The 13,886-nt window shown below is 43.0% G+C and overlaps 1 protein-coding gene across 6 annotated transcripts in view; it reads right to left on the bottom strand.

The window, feature by feature from the left end:
- The window catches only part of SMARCA2 (SWI/SNF related, matrix associated, actin dependent regulator of chromatin, subfamily a, member 2), a 173,516-nt gene that overhangs the window by 140,825 nt on the left and 18,805 nt on the right, over nucleotides 1-13,886 (bottom strand). For all 6 annotated transcript variants that reach the window (XM_067744250.1, XM_067744253.1, XM_067744254.1 and 3 more), the window contains 2 exons: nucleotides 8,441-8,830; nucleotides 1,124-1,379 (listed from right to left, as the gene is read on the bottom strand). In XM_067744250.1, coding sequence (XP_067600351.1) covers nucleotides 1,124-1,379; nucleotides 8,441-8,830 — 646 coding nt within the window. The remainder of the gene's footprint in view (nucleotides 1-1,123; nucleotides 1,380-8,440; nucleotides 8,831-13,886) is intronic.

Raw genomic sequence — 13,886 nt, 5'->3', positions numbered from 1 at the left:
AAACCCCAATTGTCTTTTAACTTAAATCATACTGGGGAAATAATAATAATAGCTAATATGTATTGACAGTCCTTGTATCATTTTATCTTCTCCCTACAAAAGATACTATAATACCCTCTTTTAACATAGGAGGAAACTGAGTCACAGAAAAACGATGTAACTTGAGGAAGGCAACACAGCTAATTAGTGGCAGAGCATGCTTTCTGGCTAACTCCCAAAACCGTGATCTTCGTTTCATCTTATCTTGACTCAGTACTTACTGGACTCTCTTTTTGGTTGACATTAACCATGTACATCAAGGATCTGCTAACTACAGCCTGCCAGCCAAACCCTGCCCGTAGCCTGTTCTCATAAATCAAGTTTTACTGGAACACGGCCAACACAGCTGCTTTCACACCATCAGGGCAGAGCTAAGTAGTTACGACAGAAACTCTAGGGCCCTTTACAGAAAAGGTTTGCCAATCCCTGATTTAGATAAATGTGCCAAATCAGGTGAAAATGAAGTTTTTGGAGTAAGAGTTTAAATAAGGACCCCATGTGAAGACACTTACATAGGGCCTAGCCCAAAAGCTAGACCAAGCCACAGACCAACAAATGCATGAACTCAATCAAAGAAGACATTATATCATGCTACTGAAGTACCGCTTTAGTATCACTAGATGTGTCATTAACCTGAAGGTTAGGCCAACAGAACACTCAACATCTGAGCCGCTTACAGTCACCATTCAAGGACAAACTGACAAACCAGAAGGAAAGTGCATCATCTAAGTGTGGGCTGACGGCCTTCCTGGATCTTTAGGAACTCCGGGCTGGACTTTTGATCTTGGCATGTCATAGGGGTGCATAAAAGTCTTCTGACTGAATGAGTGAAAAGCACAGTCCTGGGAACCTAGAACCCCCAGAAGAGGGTCCTCACCCCCATCCCAGTGACAAAGAAACTCTTCTCTTGAGACTTTGTTCTAAAATCATTCTCAAGCCTGAGTCTTGGCCTCTGCAATTTCCCTTAGTCCTTTCCCTGGTCCCACAGAAAAGAATGACCACACCACCAGCAGACACCGGACCCCCTAGGCTGGGTGGTACCTGCCGGAATACAGCGTCTTTATCCCCGGGGCAGGTGCATTACCTGTACTCCCGCTCCTGCAGAATCTCCACGGGGTCCAGGCCCTGCGGTTTCTGGACGGGGCTGATCCGGCTCTGCTTCTGCTGCAGCTGCAGGATGGGCGAGGGCTGCCCCGGGGTCGGCTGTGGCACCGAGGGCCCGGGCACGGCGGCCGCGGGCGGCGGCGCTGCTGCAGGGGGCGCAGGCGAGGGCCGGCCGCTGGGCGCGGGCACCGGCAGCTTCTGTGGGGGGCTCGGGCCGCTCAGCTCCGGCCCCGGGCCTGCGGGACAAGAGCGACATGGGCAGCTCGGGAGGAAAGGCACCCCGTGCCCATACCCGGCCTGCCCGCTGCCCCCTGCGAGCCCAGCGATGGGGACAAGTAAAGGTCTCACGAGAAGAAAACAGCAGGGAAGGGAGGAAGATGAGGAAGGCGGGAGGCGAAAGGAAAGGGGAAAAAGAAAGAAAAAAGAAAAAAATAAAGAAAAGAAGCTGGCATCTATCCCAAAGGGAAATGGACCCAAAATGACTCTTAGGTAATAAACTGATTAAGGAATGGACAGCCAGCTTTTAGTGTAGGTCTACAACGGGATTTTAAAAATAATTCCAGGTGCATTCAGGGTTCTGAAAAAGCAAGGGAATCACCCGCTAGTCGGATGCAATTTGGGTGTGGTCCCAAAATCACGTTTCGCAAACTACACCACAAGCCCCCTTCATCCCAGCGTGGAAGAGCCCTGCTGTTAGAACCCATGCTTTACAAGTATAGGCAGCAGCTCGCCAGTCCTCTGACGTGAACTAAAAGGGGCACGCATTTTCCCTAAATGACCTATAAACTGTATTTCAGGCTTCATCAGTGCATCTAGGGAACTTTAATTTTTTACTACGTATTAGAAAATATTTCTGAAAACATTCAGTGCAGGGGGAGAAAAGAATCTGCTCATTCCACCTAAGAAAACTTAGCAAATATTAAGATTCAAGAGAGCATTTTTCTCATGTTATCAGAATAAAGGGATACGCAATCATTAAGCTTATCAAAATGCACTTAAGTTAATTTAAAGCAATTTCCCACATTAAACTTCAGGAGTTTAAATTGATTGCTAGGTCTGGACCTAAAATAAGTGTTCCATCTCTCCTCTTAGGTGAATTTTTACTTACTTCAAAGTTATAAATAAAATTAGTGATGCTACCAGAGGGGTTAGTAAATTAAAAAAAAAAAAAAACTCAGTAAGCAGATGTTAAAACCTCTCATGGGCATTCTTCCAAGTGTTTTCTATATCTTTCCAGAGAAATATTAAAATCATTAAATGGTAACAAAACTAATCATCTCTATACTTCAGAGCGACTTAATAATTAACCATACAAAGACATACATTATGAAAAAGTAGACACATTTATTCAATTTCCAGCAAACGCCAGTTAGAAGTGGGCTTAAATGACAACGCAAGGATAGCAAACATTCTGACAGGAGGAACTGGAAGAGTTAGAAGAAAGTGCTTAGGAAACTACAGTGTGTGTGAGTGTGAGTATATGTGTCTGTGAGCATGTGTGTGTGTAGTGTTGTTGGTCTTCTGTTCACTTCCTTCTGAAATTAGGTAAGACTTTCCCAAAGACCTAGGGCTAGTTAAGACTCCTTAAGGTAATCTGTAGCCCTTGTTCTAGCATTGATGAAAAGCTCTGGAGGGAAAAATGCATTTCTGTTTTTTTTGTTTTAGGCACTGTAGATATACTATTATAATAAAGAGATTCTTTTCAGCTAAGTACATTCTGATTCTTTTTCTGAATGGGAGGTCTTTTACATAATGCATAGCTTTTCATAATATTTCAGATTTAGTTTCTTTCATCCATATGTAAGAAACCAATTTCTAAACATTAAATCTTAAGGTTGTTAAGCATTGGGATGAGATATGGAGGGACATTTTTTATTATATTTTCCCTCGAGGCCTTTAAAACAGGATAGATATTTTTTATCTGGGTTGCTTGAGCCAAAAGAGAGGAGATAGAGATTTCTAACAATTACTTTAATTCTCTGTGATTCTATGAATTTCCCTAATAAGCTCAAGAAACTGGTAGTTAAAAATATTGGAAGAATCTGTATGAGCACACCAAATAATAGATTTAATACACTGAAGCCCTTTAATAAAAAGAAAATCCGGGTCTTACTGATAAGATTAATATCATACTAATTACCCTACATTCAGTTCTCAAAGTGTTTTTCCTCCTTTCAAAGTTTAAATAAGTCATCAATAAAAGCCATACCAGTGCAATAGTGTAACATTTCACTTACTCTGGGCGTTTTCTTCTCTAGCATTGTGGCTTATAAATACTTATGTAGAAGTGTGTGCCAACTCCTCGAGGTATATTCAAGTCATTGTTTTTAAAACCATACGATCAAAGGGACGTATCCAGAGCGTGTCTGATATCCCCGGTTCCAAATCTAGCCATTTTCAGCCCATGACTGTGAACTAGACCTGATGCATACACACAGCTAGGCCTCTTTAATCCATTAATACAGAGACATCCTTATGTGGTTGAAGGACCCTTAAAATTGAGAAGCCAGAGAGACCCAAACGTGGACTTGGATATTCAAATCTCCAATTCCAAAAGGACTACAACTCCAAAAGATACAAGGTGCACCTTGTGTCTTTCCAAAATAACTGATAAGTTTCACCTACGGGCTGTGTGAGTCTCAGCAAGTTACTCAGCCCCTGGTGCTTCAGTCTCCTCGTCAGTAGGATGGGGATAATAACAGTACAGTACTCACCTCACAGGGTGCTAGTGAGGATTCAATGAGACAATGTGGCTATGCGCTCAACCCTCAGCTCTGGTCATATTTACTGCCACAAAGGACACCAAGGTAAAGAAGCCTAGTTTAATCACTCAGCTTTTCAGAAAAGCTCCACAGCAAAAGAAAGGCTTTCAAGGAAATTTGCTACTGTATTAGCCGGCAAATTTGGAAGTGCACTCTTCTAGAGCAAACTTCAAAATGTTTCCACAGTTTAATACAACTCAGCACAAACACTCAGATAAGTCGGCTTGCCATGTGCTTCCTGCTAATCCCCCATCAGTCACAAGCAAACTCCTTTCTAACTAAAAGCTGCAAGTTCATTTACTGCCTGGGTCTATTTTATCCTCCCTCCAACAGATTATAGAAACTTCTCTTTACAGAGGCTAGGGGACTGACTGCAACTTGCTGCAACTAGACATGCCCAGAACACAACTACCTAACCATGAGGTGTTCTGCCTGTCCTTCAGGCAGCTGAGTTGCCTGAATGGATTTTCTCTGTATCAACAGAAAGCATCTCGACAACAGACACTCACGGTCTGCAAAACGATAAGGACTCACGCCCTGATATCTTCAGATGGAGGACAAATTACATTCTTTAGCTTATCTCCTATTCCCTCGCCAATATAAACAACTTAGGCTGAATTGTCAGAGGTACAAAATGTGTCTGTTTTCCCGTCGGTCCTCACTTTAGAAGTCAAGGTAGGTAGACGCCCTGACTCTCCTGAGGGGTGTCCCACTGCAGCTAAGTGTTGGGGGGGAGGGATCTTTATTAGATGCCTGAATTTAAGAAAAAGGTAAACAAACTTATTAAATTACCTAAGTCTCACATGTACAGAATTTCTGTACAGAGTTCCCACTTTACCCTCTGCACAGAAGGATGTTTATGCAAATAACCGTGTGTGCATTAGACAAGGATTTAAGTGGTTTCCAGAGGCTGAAAAAAATAAATGTAATAATGATGCTTAAATGAAGCATACGAAGAAATTTTAGATAACTAAAACAAGGAGAGGGGGAAGCAGGAGAGGCACAAGCACTGAAAAAAATCACCAGTAAATCTCTCACTTTCTACCATGAAGGCTTCCCTACCCACCGCAAAAAAACCCAAAACTTTTCAGTTCCTATTTTGAACTTTGCTTTAGTCTCTAAAAAGAAAAATGAATCAAAATTAAAAGAAAAACGCTGGGTTTGATTTGAGTGGAGCCCATAGTAGGCAAGGACCAGAGTTATTTACTTGTTCAGTGCACACTTCCGCCAGTCAAACTGTAATTCTCTGGTGGTGGCACTTGTGGTGAATGATAACTTTGGAGTAGGTTTGAGGCAGATCACCCCAGCCAAAAAGATTCTCTTCACACATGAATGACACCCGCAAATGGGACAAGAGAAAAATGGAATCATAGCTACCACCCGTGAAGCTGACATACTTAAATTGATTTTTTCCTGAAATATTAGCAGAGGCATTTATAAGCAATTATACTGCTTTATTTAAGAAAAGGAGGGGGATAAACAATTAATACAAGTAATATTAACTTAAAAAACCTTTTTTGGTGTCTTCCTTGGACTTGTCCGAAATACCCATGCAAAAAAAAAATGTGTCTTTGTCAAGTAAGGTCATCATCTCCCTGTGAAATCTGAGATTTGGGGACAAGATGAGCAATGTAACCTCCCCCTCCCAGTGGCAGGAATGAGTCTGCTCTATTTGAAGAAAGTATCCTCTTTCCTCCTTTATCCATAGCCTCTTTGCCCACTCTGGCACTATCCGCCCAAATATTTGCATTTCTAATGACTGCTGGAAATACAAAAGACACGAGCAGTGAGTAACAAAACAAGTTCCCCCTAATGACAGGACCCTGGCAGGGAAGATGTATGCATTGGGTAAAAAAAAAAAAAAAAATGGAGCCCTCTTCTCTGGAAATGATCCAGAAAAGGCACCCAGGGTTGTGTTGGTCAGGATGTGAAGTATTTGTTACACACAAGTGTCCGGCTAACTGAAAATCCATCCTTTAAGTTTTACTACGTCATCTGATCTCACTGTGGTGACTTTGGCTGAAAGGGTTTCTCAAACGAAATCACTTAGCTTGCTGCCTTCTTGAACAATACCCTGGAAACTTTTCCTATTGTGCGTAGGTCATTTTTTGTTGTTGTTGTTGTTTTTTGTTTTTTTTATCGGTACGCGAGCCTCTCACTGTTGTGGCCTCTCCCGTTGCGGAGCACAGGCTCCGGACGCGCAGGCTCAGCGGCCATGGCTCACGGGCCTAGCCGCTCCGCGGCATGTGGGATCTTCCCGGACCGGGGCACGAACCCGTGTCCCCTGCATCGGCAGGCGGACTCCCAACCACTGCGCCACCAGGGAAGCCCTCGTAGGTCATTTTTAAAAATAGCAAGCCTCGCTGAGGTCCATGATGAGGGCATACCCCAGGACAAGATGCGATGCACGGGGAAGTGTGCCTGTGTGACATGGTCCCTCACGATTACCTTTTGGGAGGCGCAGATTTCGCTCCTTCCATCTTAAACTACCAACAATCTGACTATGACCATTCAGCCTCTACCGGGACCTCCTCTAGTTAATGCTCCTCATATACTGAGATGCAGGATATCAAGGTCACCAGTGTTGCTGACACCGTGTCTAGAGTATGAATAAAAAGGCTCTCAGAAAGGAGCAGAGATCCTTTTCCTTCCTATGCACAGGAGTGGAATGCCCGCACTTGGTACACAGAGCTTGGGAAAGAGCCTTTCCCTTGTCATGAGCCTATTGGTCACGAAGGAGCCAGGATGGGGAAGGGGATAAGGCCATGGGCTCTCCAGTCAGACTGCTGGCATTGAATCCTGACTCTCCATACCCGAGATGTGCCACACGTGCAAGGTACTTACTACTACTGAGCGTGGAGTACAAGGTAAGCTAGCAGGCACTCAGTAAGCACAAGCTACACACATGCATAGACATACAGACATTTTTGCTTCTCTCTGGCTGCATTCCTGAGAGCTAGTTTTTACAGTTTTAAAGCCTCTGAACACACTTGAGTGTTCAAACTAGCATTTTATGCATGGTTTTCCTGTACAACATTTTCCGTCTCTGATTTTTGGTCCCATGGGGTCCTCTACCTACCAGAGCATCGTGGTGAACACACCGAAACCTAGAGATGCCGCGATACTTTCTTGCTCTTTAAAAAAAACCATTCCTAAGGCTCCATCTACAATTAACAAGATGCGTTTATCCTTCTAGTAGGCAACCCTTAAGAGTTTCCTCTACCAGAAAAGAAACATTTACAAACTCAGAAGGTAGAATAATAAAAATAATAATAATCATCTGAACTCCTTCCCTTCGTCTAAGTCCCAAAACCTAAGAAGAAGACCGATATCCCAAACTAGTTGCAATGATCAGCTGTCAGGGCCTGCCCAAATGAGAGGGAACCATTCACAGGAAAGGGTGTCAAGGACAAGGAAGCACCCTGGAATTCAAATTCCCTAAGATTCAAATTCTCTGGAATTCAAAACTGTGGTAGAAAAGAACCATAAACTCTGTGCTTATCTAGTTGCTAACCAAAACCTTCCCAGAGAAAACAACATTCATGGACCATCACCCTAGAGCCCCTTGGAGCTCTGAATTCTATCCGTGGGATCAAGCCAGACCACCAGAAGGTCGTACAAAGGACTACCTCCTCTCAACCCATTATATAATGTCATAGCTTCAGATCTGATGCCAGGGCACATGGGAAATAGGCCATGTGGATTCTGTTACTCTCTTTGTTATGAACAAATGTTACCAATGCCTCTACCATGCAGTGCCCCTTACAATAATAATAACAATAATTTTTTAAAAAGTTCCCACCTGGGAAAGCTACTTTATACTCTCATGCTAGAAAAGACTCTGTGTCCACTGAGAAACTGGTAAGCAACTTCCTTCCGAGTGGTGAGTATCAGGCACCTGACCCTGTCTCCTTTCCTGACTGCCAGGAAACTCGAGTCACCTTGGAAGCTCAGATGCAGCAGCTCCTGTAGCTCCCCCCCCCACCCACATTGCCAACCTCCCTGACCTTGATTTCTACTTCCCTTTGTCTCTGATTTTCTACTTGGTAATTCCTTTACCGCAGGTATGCTTCTTCGGAAGCCTCCCCAGATGCTTTTCACAAAAAGGGACAGACGTAAATAAATAAATAAATAAACAGACACGACATAGCTCAAGGAGAGCAGATTCGAGACGTGCGTGTTGGCAACAGAACGCACGGGGTGTAGGGGTTCCTAACCTGGGGTGTGTGTAGACGGGCTTCCGACAAACCTCGCACCGCTTGAAAGAGAATGCGAAATCATGGGGCTTTGTGCTTATAGCCACGGCTTGTGCCAGAGTCTGCAAAGTTTAAGAAGCACTGCTCTAGGACGTAGGCAGAGGAGACCGAGAAGCGTGGCCAGCTAAGTGGAGCAAAGACAAGGGAGCCAGGGAGGTGCAACAGAAGGCTACGTCAGCCCTGGGCCGATACCACCAGCCCAGCACTTCTGTGCAGTTAGCAGTCCTTCTCGTCCGAGGTGGACCATCACGTTATTCATTTGGTTGCCTATGAACCTACCAGATGGCCTGCTGTAGTTGACAAGGGCCTGCTGCTGTGGCGGCGGCGGTGGCTGCGGCTGCGGTGGCGGCTGCGGCTGAGGCGCCGCCTGCTGCTGCTGCATGCCCGGCAACGTCCTTTTCCCCTGGACCGCGAGCTGCAGCGTTTCCGGGAGGGGCTGGCCCCGGGCCAGCATTTTGTAAGCTAAAATCTGAGCTCGCAGCTGATGCAGCTGGACGGGACTGAAAGGCGAGGGCCCCCTGTTGGGCTGGCTCATCGCCTGCGGGTCGCCTGGGATGAGGGTCCCTGGCTGGCTTGGTGGCATCTGCGGTGCGGTTGGGCCACTTCCCAATATAGGGCTGGAGACGTGCTCGGGGGCTCCCAGCGGAGACGGGTGCGGCGACATGTAGCCTAGAATGAAACACAAAAGGAGAGGTCACAGGCTGCCCCCCGCGACCCTGAAGGAGAAGCATTCCCGAACGTTTTGATAATTTCCTGAACAGCACTGATGGACAGACATCGAAAGCATAGGTAACTTAATAATTATGGGCTTTTATATAACTTAAAACATATATATCAAATGTATACATAATTTAAAGAAACAGGCAAAAGTAATTTTAATAACATATAATTTAAATCGACATACCCCAAATATTATCATTTCAAAGTATAACAATTATTAAAGAGAGATTTTATGTTCTTTTCTTCCTATTCAGTTATGACGCTGTCTCCACTGGGACTAACCACATCTCAAGTGATGGACAGCCATATGTGTCCTAGAAAGTAAACTGGTAGTGGCTGTCGTACACCTAAAGGAAGGGCACCAGGGGAAAGTATTATACATTAAAAGCAGCCCGACCTGGAGACCAGAACCTGAAGGTGGCTGCTCTGTCGCCGTGGGGAATGAGTCTCTCATGGGGATATTACTTGGTTTATTATAATGCACTTTATGAATAATTTGCCATGATTGAGGGCCTCCATTGTTGTAGGCACTAAGCAAGGCACTGTACATACTATTTTAGCTGAGTTCTCCCTGGAAACAGAGACTGAGGGAAGGATTAAGCGGAGCTGATTTATCTGGAAGGCACAGGGGCACTGGCAGGGGTGTGGAAAGGTGCTACGCGGAAGGGACGGCAGCCAGTAATGGGTGCATGATTAAGCCAGTTGCTGTAGTGGGTACCTGAAGATTAATCTCATGCACAAGTTCTGGGATAAAAGGCACATAACTTGCCTCCAAATTATCCCAGGGAAGGAGCTGGGGTATTTACACTCCATCACTGGTCACTGGTTATGACTCTGGGGATCACTAGTCCCCGGGGACTTTGCCATGTGTGAGTAAGGCGGACTCCAGTAGACTGAAGGTGAGATGGTAGACTGGCCAGTGGGTATAAGGCTGGTGGGAGCACAGAAATGGTAAGACGAATTAGAGGGAAGTGAGTGGAGTATACATGTTTTCTACAGTCCTCACCACATCCCCAGAAGATATGTACTGTCACCTCATTTTTTTAAAATGAGGAAAGGGAAGCTCAGCGAGTTAGCGGGTTACCCCAGGTCACACAACCAGATCTTGGTAGCTCCAAGATTCAAACCAAGGTTTGTCTGATTCCAAGGCGTATGCTCTTTCCATGGTCTAATATTAATTTGGTTTTATAAAAATAAATTAAAGGCTTGAAAGTTTCAAAAATCTTCTAGAACCATTTACAATACAATATAAAAATGAGAGTAATCTGCTTCGGTTACAAGAGATCTAAATGGGAAAGTTAAGAAGACTTTTACTTAAGAAAGAAAAGTCAACATGCACAAAAATTTCAAGGAACTTATTTCAAGAGATGAACTGTACAGTCCGGACAGAGAATGCCTAGAAAAACACACGACCGAGCATTGCTGAAGGGAAATCCAAGGGGAAGGAGAGGACAGAGTGGCCTACTGCAGTCCAAAAGGTCATCTTCAATTCAAACTGAGTGTAATTCATCAACTCAGAGGTGTCCTAAGACACAAGTAAAACATTAGATTAAAGGGCTTTGCCTTTAATAAATGCACTTGCATCACACTTATTTTAAAGGTCATCACATGGGTGTTTATTAGGCACCTGCTGTGTGTGTGAACCCTTGTCACATTGGAGCCAAGACAGCTCTATGCATCTATGTGGAATCACAGCGGCCCAGGAATATCTGACCCACATTGCCTGGGGACTCATCATCGTCATCCACAAGACTAGAGAAAATAAAGGATACAGTTACTTTTACCTCAAACTGCCATTTGGAGAGGGAAACAAATTTAGCCTGATCCTCTAAGACAAGAGTAGGTTTTGTTCTATCAATTGGTGAATTGTAGAACTCCATTCAGAGTAATCCTGCCCTGAAGAGAAATGGAAAAACTGCTAACTCATTCCCCAAATCCCTACTCTATAAGGGAGCACAAAAATCACGCAGCCATTAGGATTCTAATTGGTCATAAAAGTTAGCCAAGAAAATGCCCCTGAAATCAGCTTGCAAGACAAGCAGAAATTTAAATCCCAGGATGTTGTTATTTATAACAATAAACATTTAGAGAATATCGATAACGTACACTTAACTTCATCATTAACATTCTTCCTTCTTAATGAGGTTAACATTCACCTCCTATTTGTAATGCTGGTGCAAAATGGTAGTTTGTTCATTAGGAAAGCACCTTCCTAACACCTTTTTGACCAACCCTGCATCTACCACTGGAGGAAAAACTTCCTACTATAGTTACTGACATTTTCATGGTAGAAGGGATACAACCAGGTGTTAAAATGGGTCATGTCTCCTGCCTTCTAGTCCATCCTCCTTCCTGAGGGCATCATCAATTATAGTTTACCCATGTTAAATCACAGGATGCCTAATACAACAGACCAAAACATCAGACGATCCAATCTAAAGGCAACTGTGCAACGCTGTTCATCAAATCTGCTCTTTTCAGCTATGAACTCCTGGCAAGGCAAAGTTACGAAGATGAGACAGTTACATTAAGTACAGTAATTCATTTTACCTCACATTTGCTAAGAAACTAAGAGTGGAATAAAAATCATTTTCCAGAATTAATCAATACAACAAAATTCTCCCTCAAGTGTGGAAAGAAGAAGAAACTGGGGGTGGGAAAATTTGTTGCCTAGAATTTATAGGGGATGTTAATAGAATCATTCTATCACAGTATGACATTAAAAATGTGACACTGTTTCAGCTAAAGAGAGAGAGATTTCTTTTTTTTAATGACATGACTTGCATTCCATAAAACTTCAGGAAAATCAGAATCTAAATGATACAACATATTTTCATAATTATCTTCAGTTGAGAAAACAGTGAAGAAATTGCCTGAGAGTGAAATACCTTTGTCTGTAGGATGACTGTGTTGATGCAGAATCTGCTCTTTTTTTGAAATCTGGTTTGATTTGCTCATTTAAAAAAAAAGTAGTCAAAAACTGGCAGTTTTCCTTCCCTCATCTTCAAGGGCCATTATCTCCCTAGTTGCACCTTGCCTCAGAGAGAGGCAATCACCTCTCTCCTTTTAATAAACTTGAATTTTTAAGTGCCAATTTTATATGAATTTTCTCTTCACACACACACATACAAACATTAAATATTATATATTTGCCTTTAAAGGCTTTTTCTAGCCAATGGACTAAAAATAAACAACGTTATCATTGGGACCATAAGGTACACAATTCAGTATTTATTGAAGGAAATGGTTTTGCTTCTCAACCAATACCTTAAAATAACCTAATAGGTTGCTAGGTAGTTAAAGCTGGCAGTCTTCCGATCAACACCACACCTCTCTGTACCTGTGTGTTTATAAATGGCTTCCTACGACGGGGTTTTTAAAGATATATGTTACTATGGAGTCTGAATTCTTTTTAGATAATTATATCGACTAAGACTGCATTATACCAATACTACTTTATTCAAAGACATATTTTAAATCACTAATTCCCCAGCTTACAAGGCACTTTACTATTATAGCGAAAAATATTACGTGCTAGTTCTGATTCCATCTAACTTAATGCAGACTTCTGCATTCCAAAGTAATTATAACTTACAGAAATTATATAAAAATTAAGATCTATTTAAAAGTGTTCACTTTTGAATACATAAATTCACTTCTCTACCTACTTGAACAAAATTTACTCCATTTCCAATTATGTGCTAGACATTGTGCCAAGTATTGGAGATTCCAGGAAAAAATCATCATTCTAGAAGTTGAAGAAAGGAACTGAGCTATGAAAGAAATTTTAAGATACATAAAAGTAAAAATGCTCACTTATAATTCACGCATTTCAAGTGTTTTCCTTTGGAGTCTTCCTAGGGCCCCACTACTGGAGGTACTGCAAAGCCGGGAGCAGACAGAGCCACCACTAGCTCTGAGAATCACTGAATATAACTCATCTATACCTCCCAGGTATTAAAATGAGATCTACATTAGCTCTGTGAACACACCTGCCTCTTTAGAATTTAAATGATAAACCTGGAAGTGTCGTCTCAATTCATTCTTAACACTGAATGGGTCAAATTCTTTTCTTCCTGTACCTCAAGAAGTCCCAATGATTCAGCCTGCTTTTCTAACATGGTCAAGATTTTACAAGTCATTTGCAAAACGTACGCCTGCCTGCCATCAAAATTCAGATCAGAGTCCAGGATCTTCAAAAACCTGCCCGAATATTAGTAAAGATGCACTCCTATGCCTCCATGACTTGCTTTTACATAAATATATGTATGTATTTAAAAGCAAATACATTTCTCTAAACCCTCACAGTCAAAAATCTTCCCTTGGGTTGACGGATGTCTGATCATGGATGGAGAAAAAACTCACATACATTAAATTACAAAAAAGTATATACAACAACACATAAAGCATAAACTTTGAATTAGAATATCAGCACATTAATTAGTGCTGGATAAGTCATGCCCTTGGCATGATGAAATGTACATATAATGATTCTGAAAAGAGGTTACATTGCACCCAAAAGACTTTGAGGTATCTTTATTATTCTATTTATTTATTTGGCTGCATTGGGTCTCCGTTGCTGCTCGCAGGCTTTGTCTAACTGTGGTGAGCGGGAGCTACTCTTCATTGTGGTACGCGGGCTTCTCATTGCAGTGGCTTCTCTTGGTGCGGAGCATGGGCTCTAGGTGTGTGGGCTCATTAGTCGTGGCTCGCGGCCTCAGTAGTTGTGGCTTGCGGGCTCTAGAGTGCAGGCTCAGTAGTTGTGGCGCACGGGCTTAGCTGCTCCGCGGCATGTGGGATCCTCTAGGACCAGAGCTCGAACCCGTGTCCCCTGCATTGGCAGGCGGATTCTTAACCACTGCACCACCAGGGAAGCCCCTGAGACATCTTTAATATGCCTTCAATAATGAGGAGAAAAGGCACCCAGAAGAGAAATCTACCATACATTGATTTGGCCATTATTGTGGGTTGAACTGTGTCCTCTACAAAGAAATGTTGAAACCCT

The sequence above is a fragment of the Pseudorca crassidens genome, chromosome 7, assembly GCF_039906515.1.
Source record: "Pseudorca crassidens isolate mPseCra1 chromosome 7, mPseCra1.hap1, whole genome shotgun sequence".
Taxonomy (NCBI): domain Eukaryota; kingdom Metazoa; phylum Chordata; class Mammalia; order Artiodactyla; family Delphinidae; genus Pseudorca; species Pseudorca crassidens.
The sequence above is the reverse complement of the archived record's forward strand: the minus strand, read 5'-3'. Positions and strand labels throughout refer to the sequence as shown.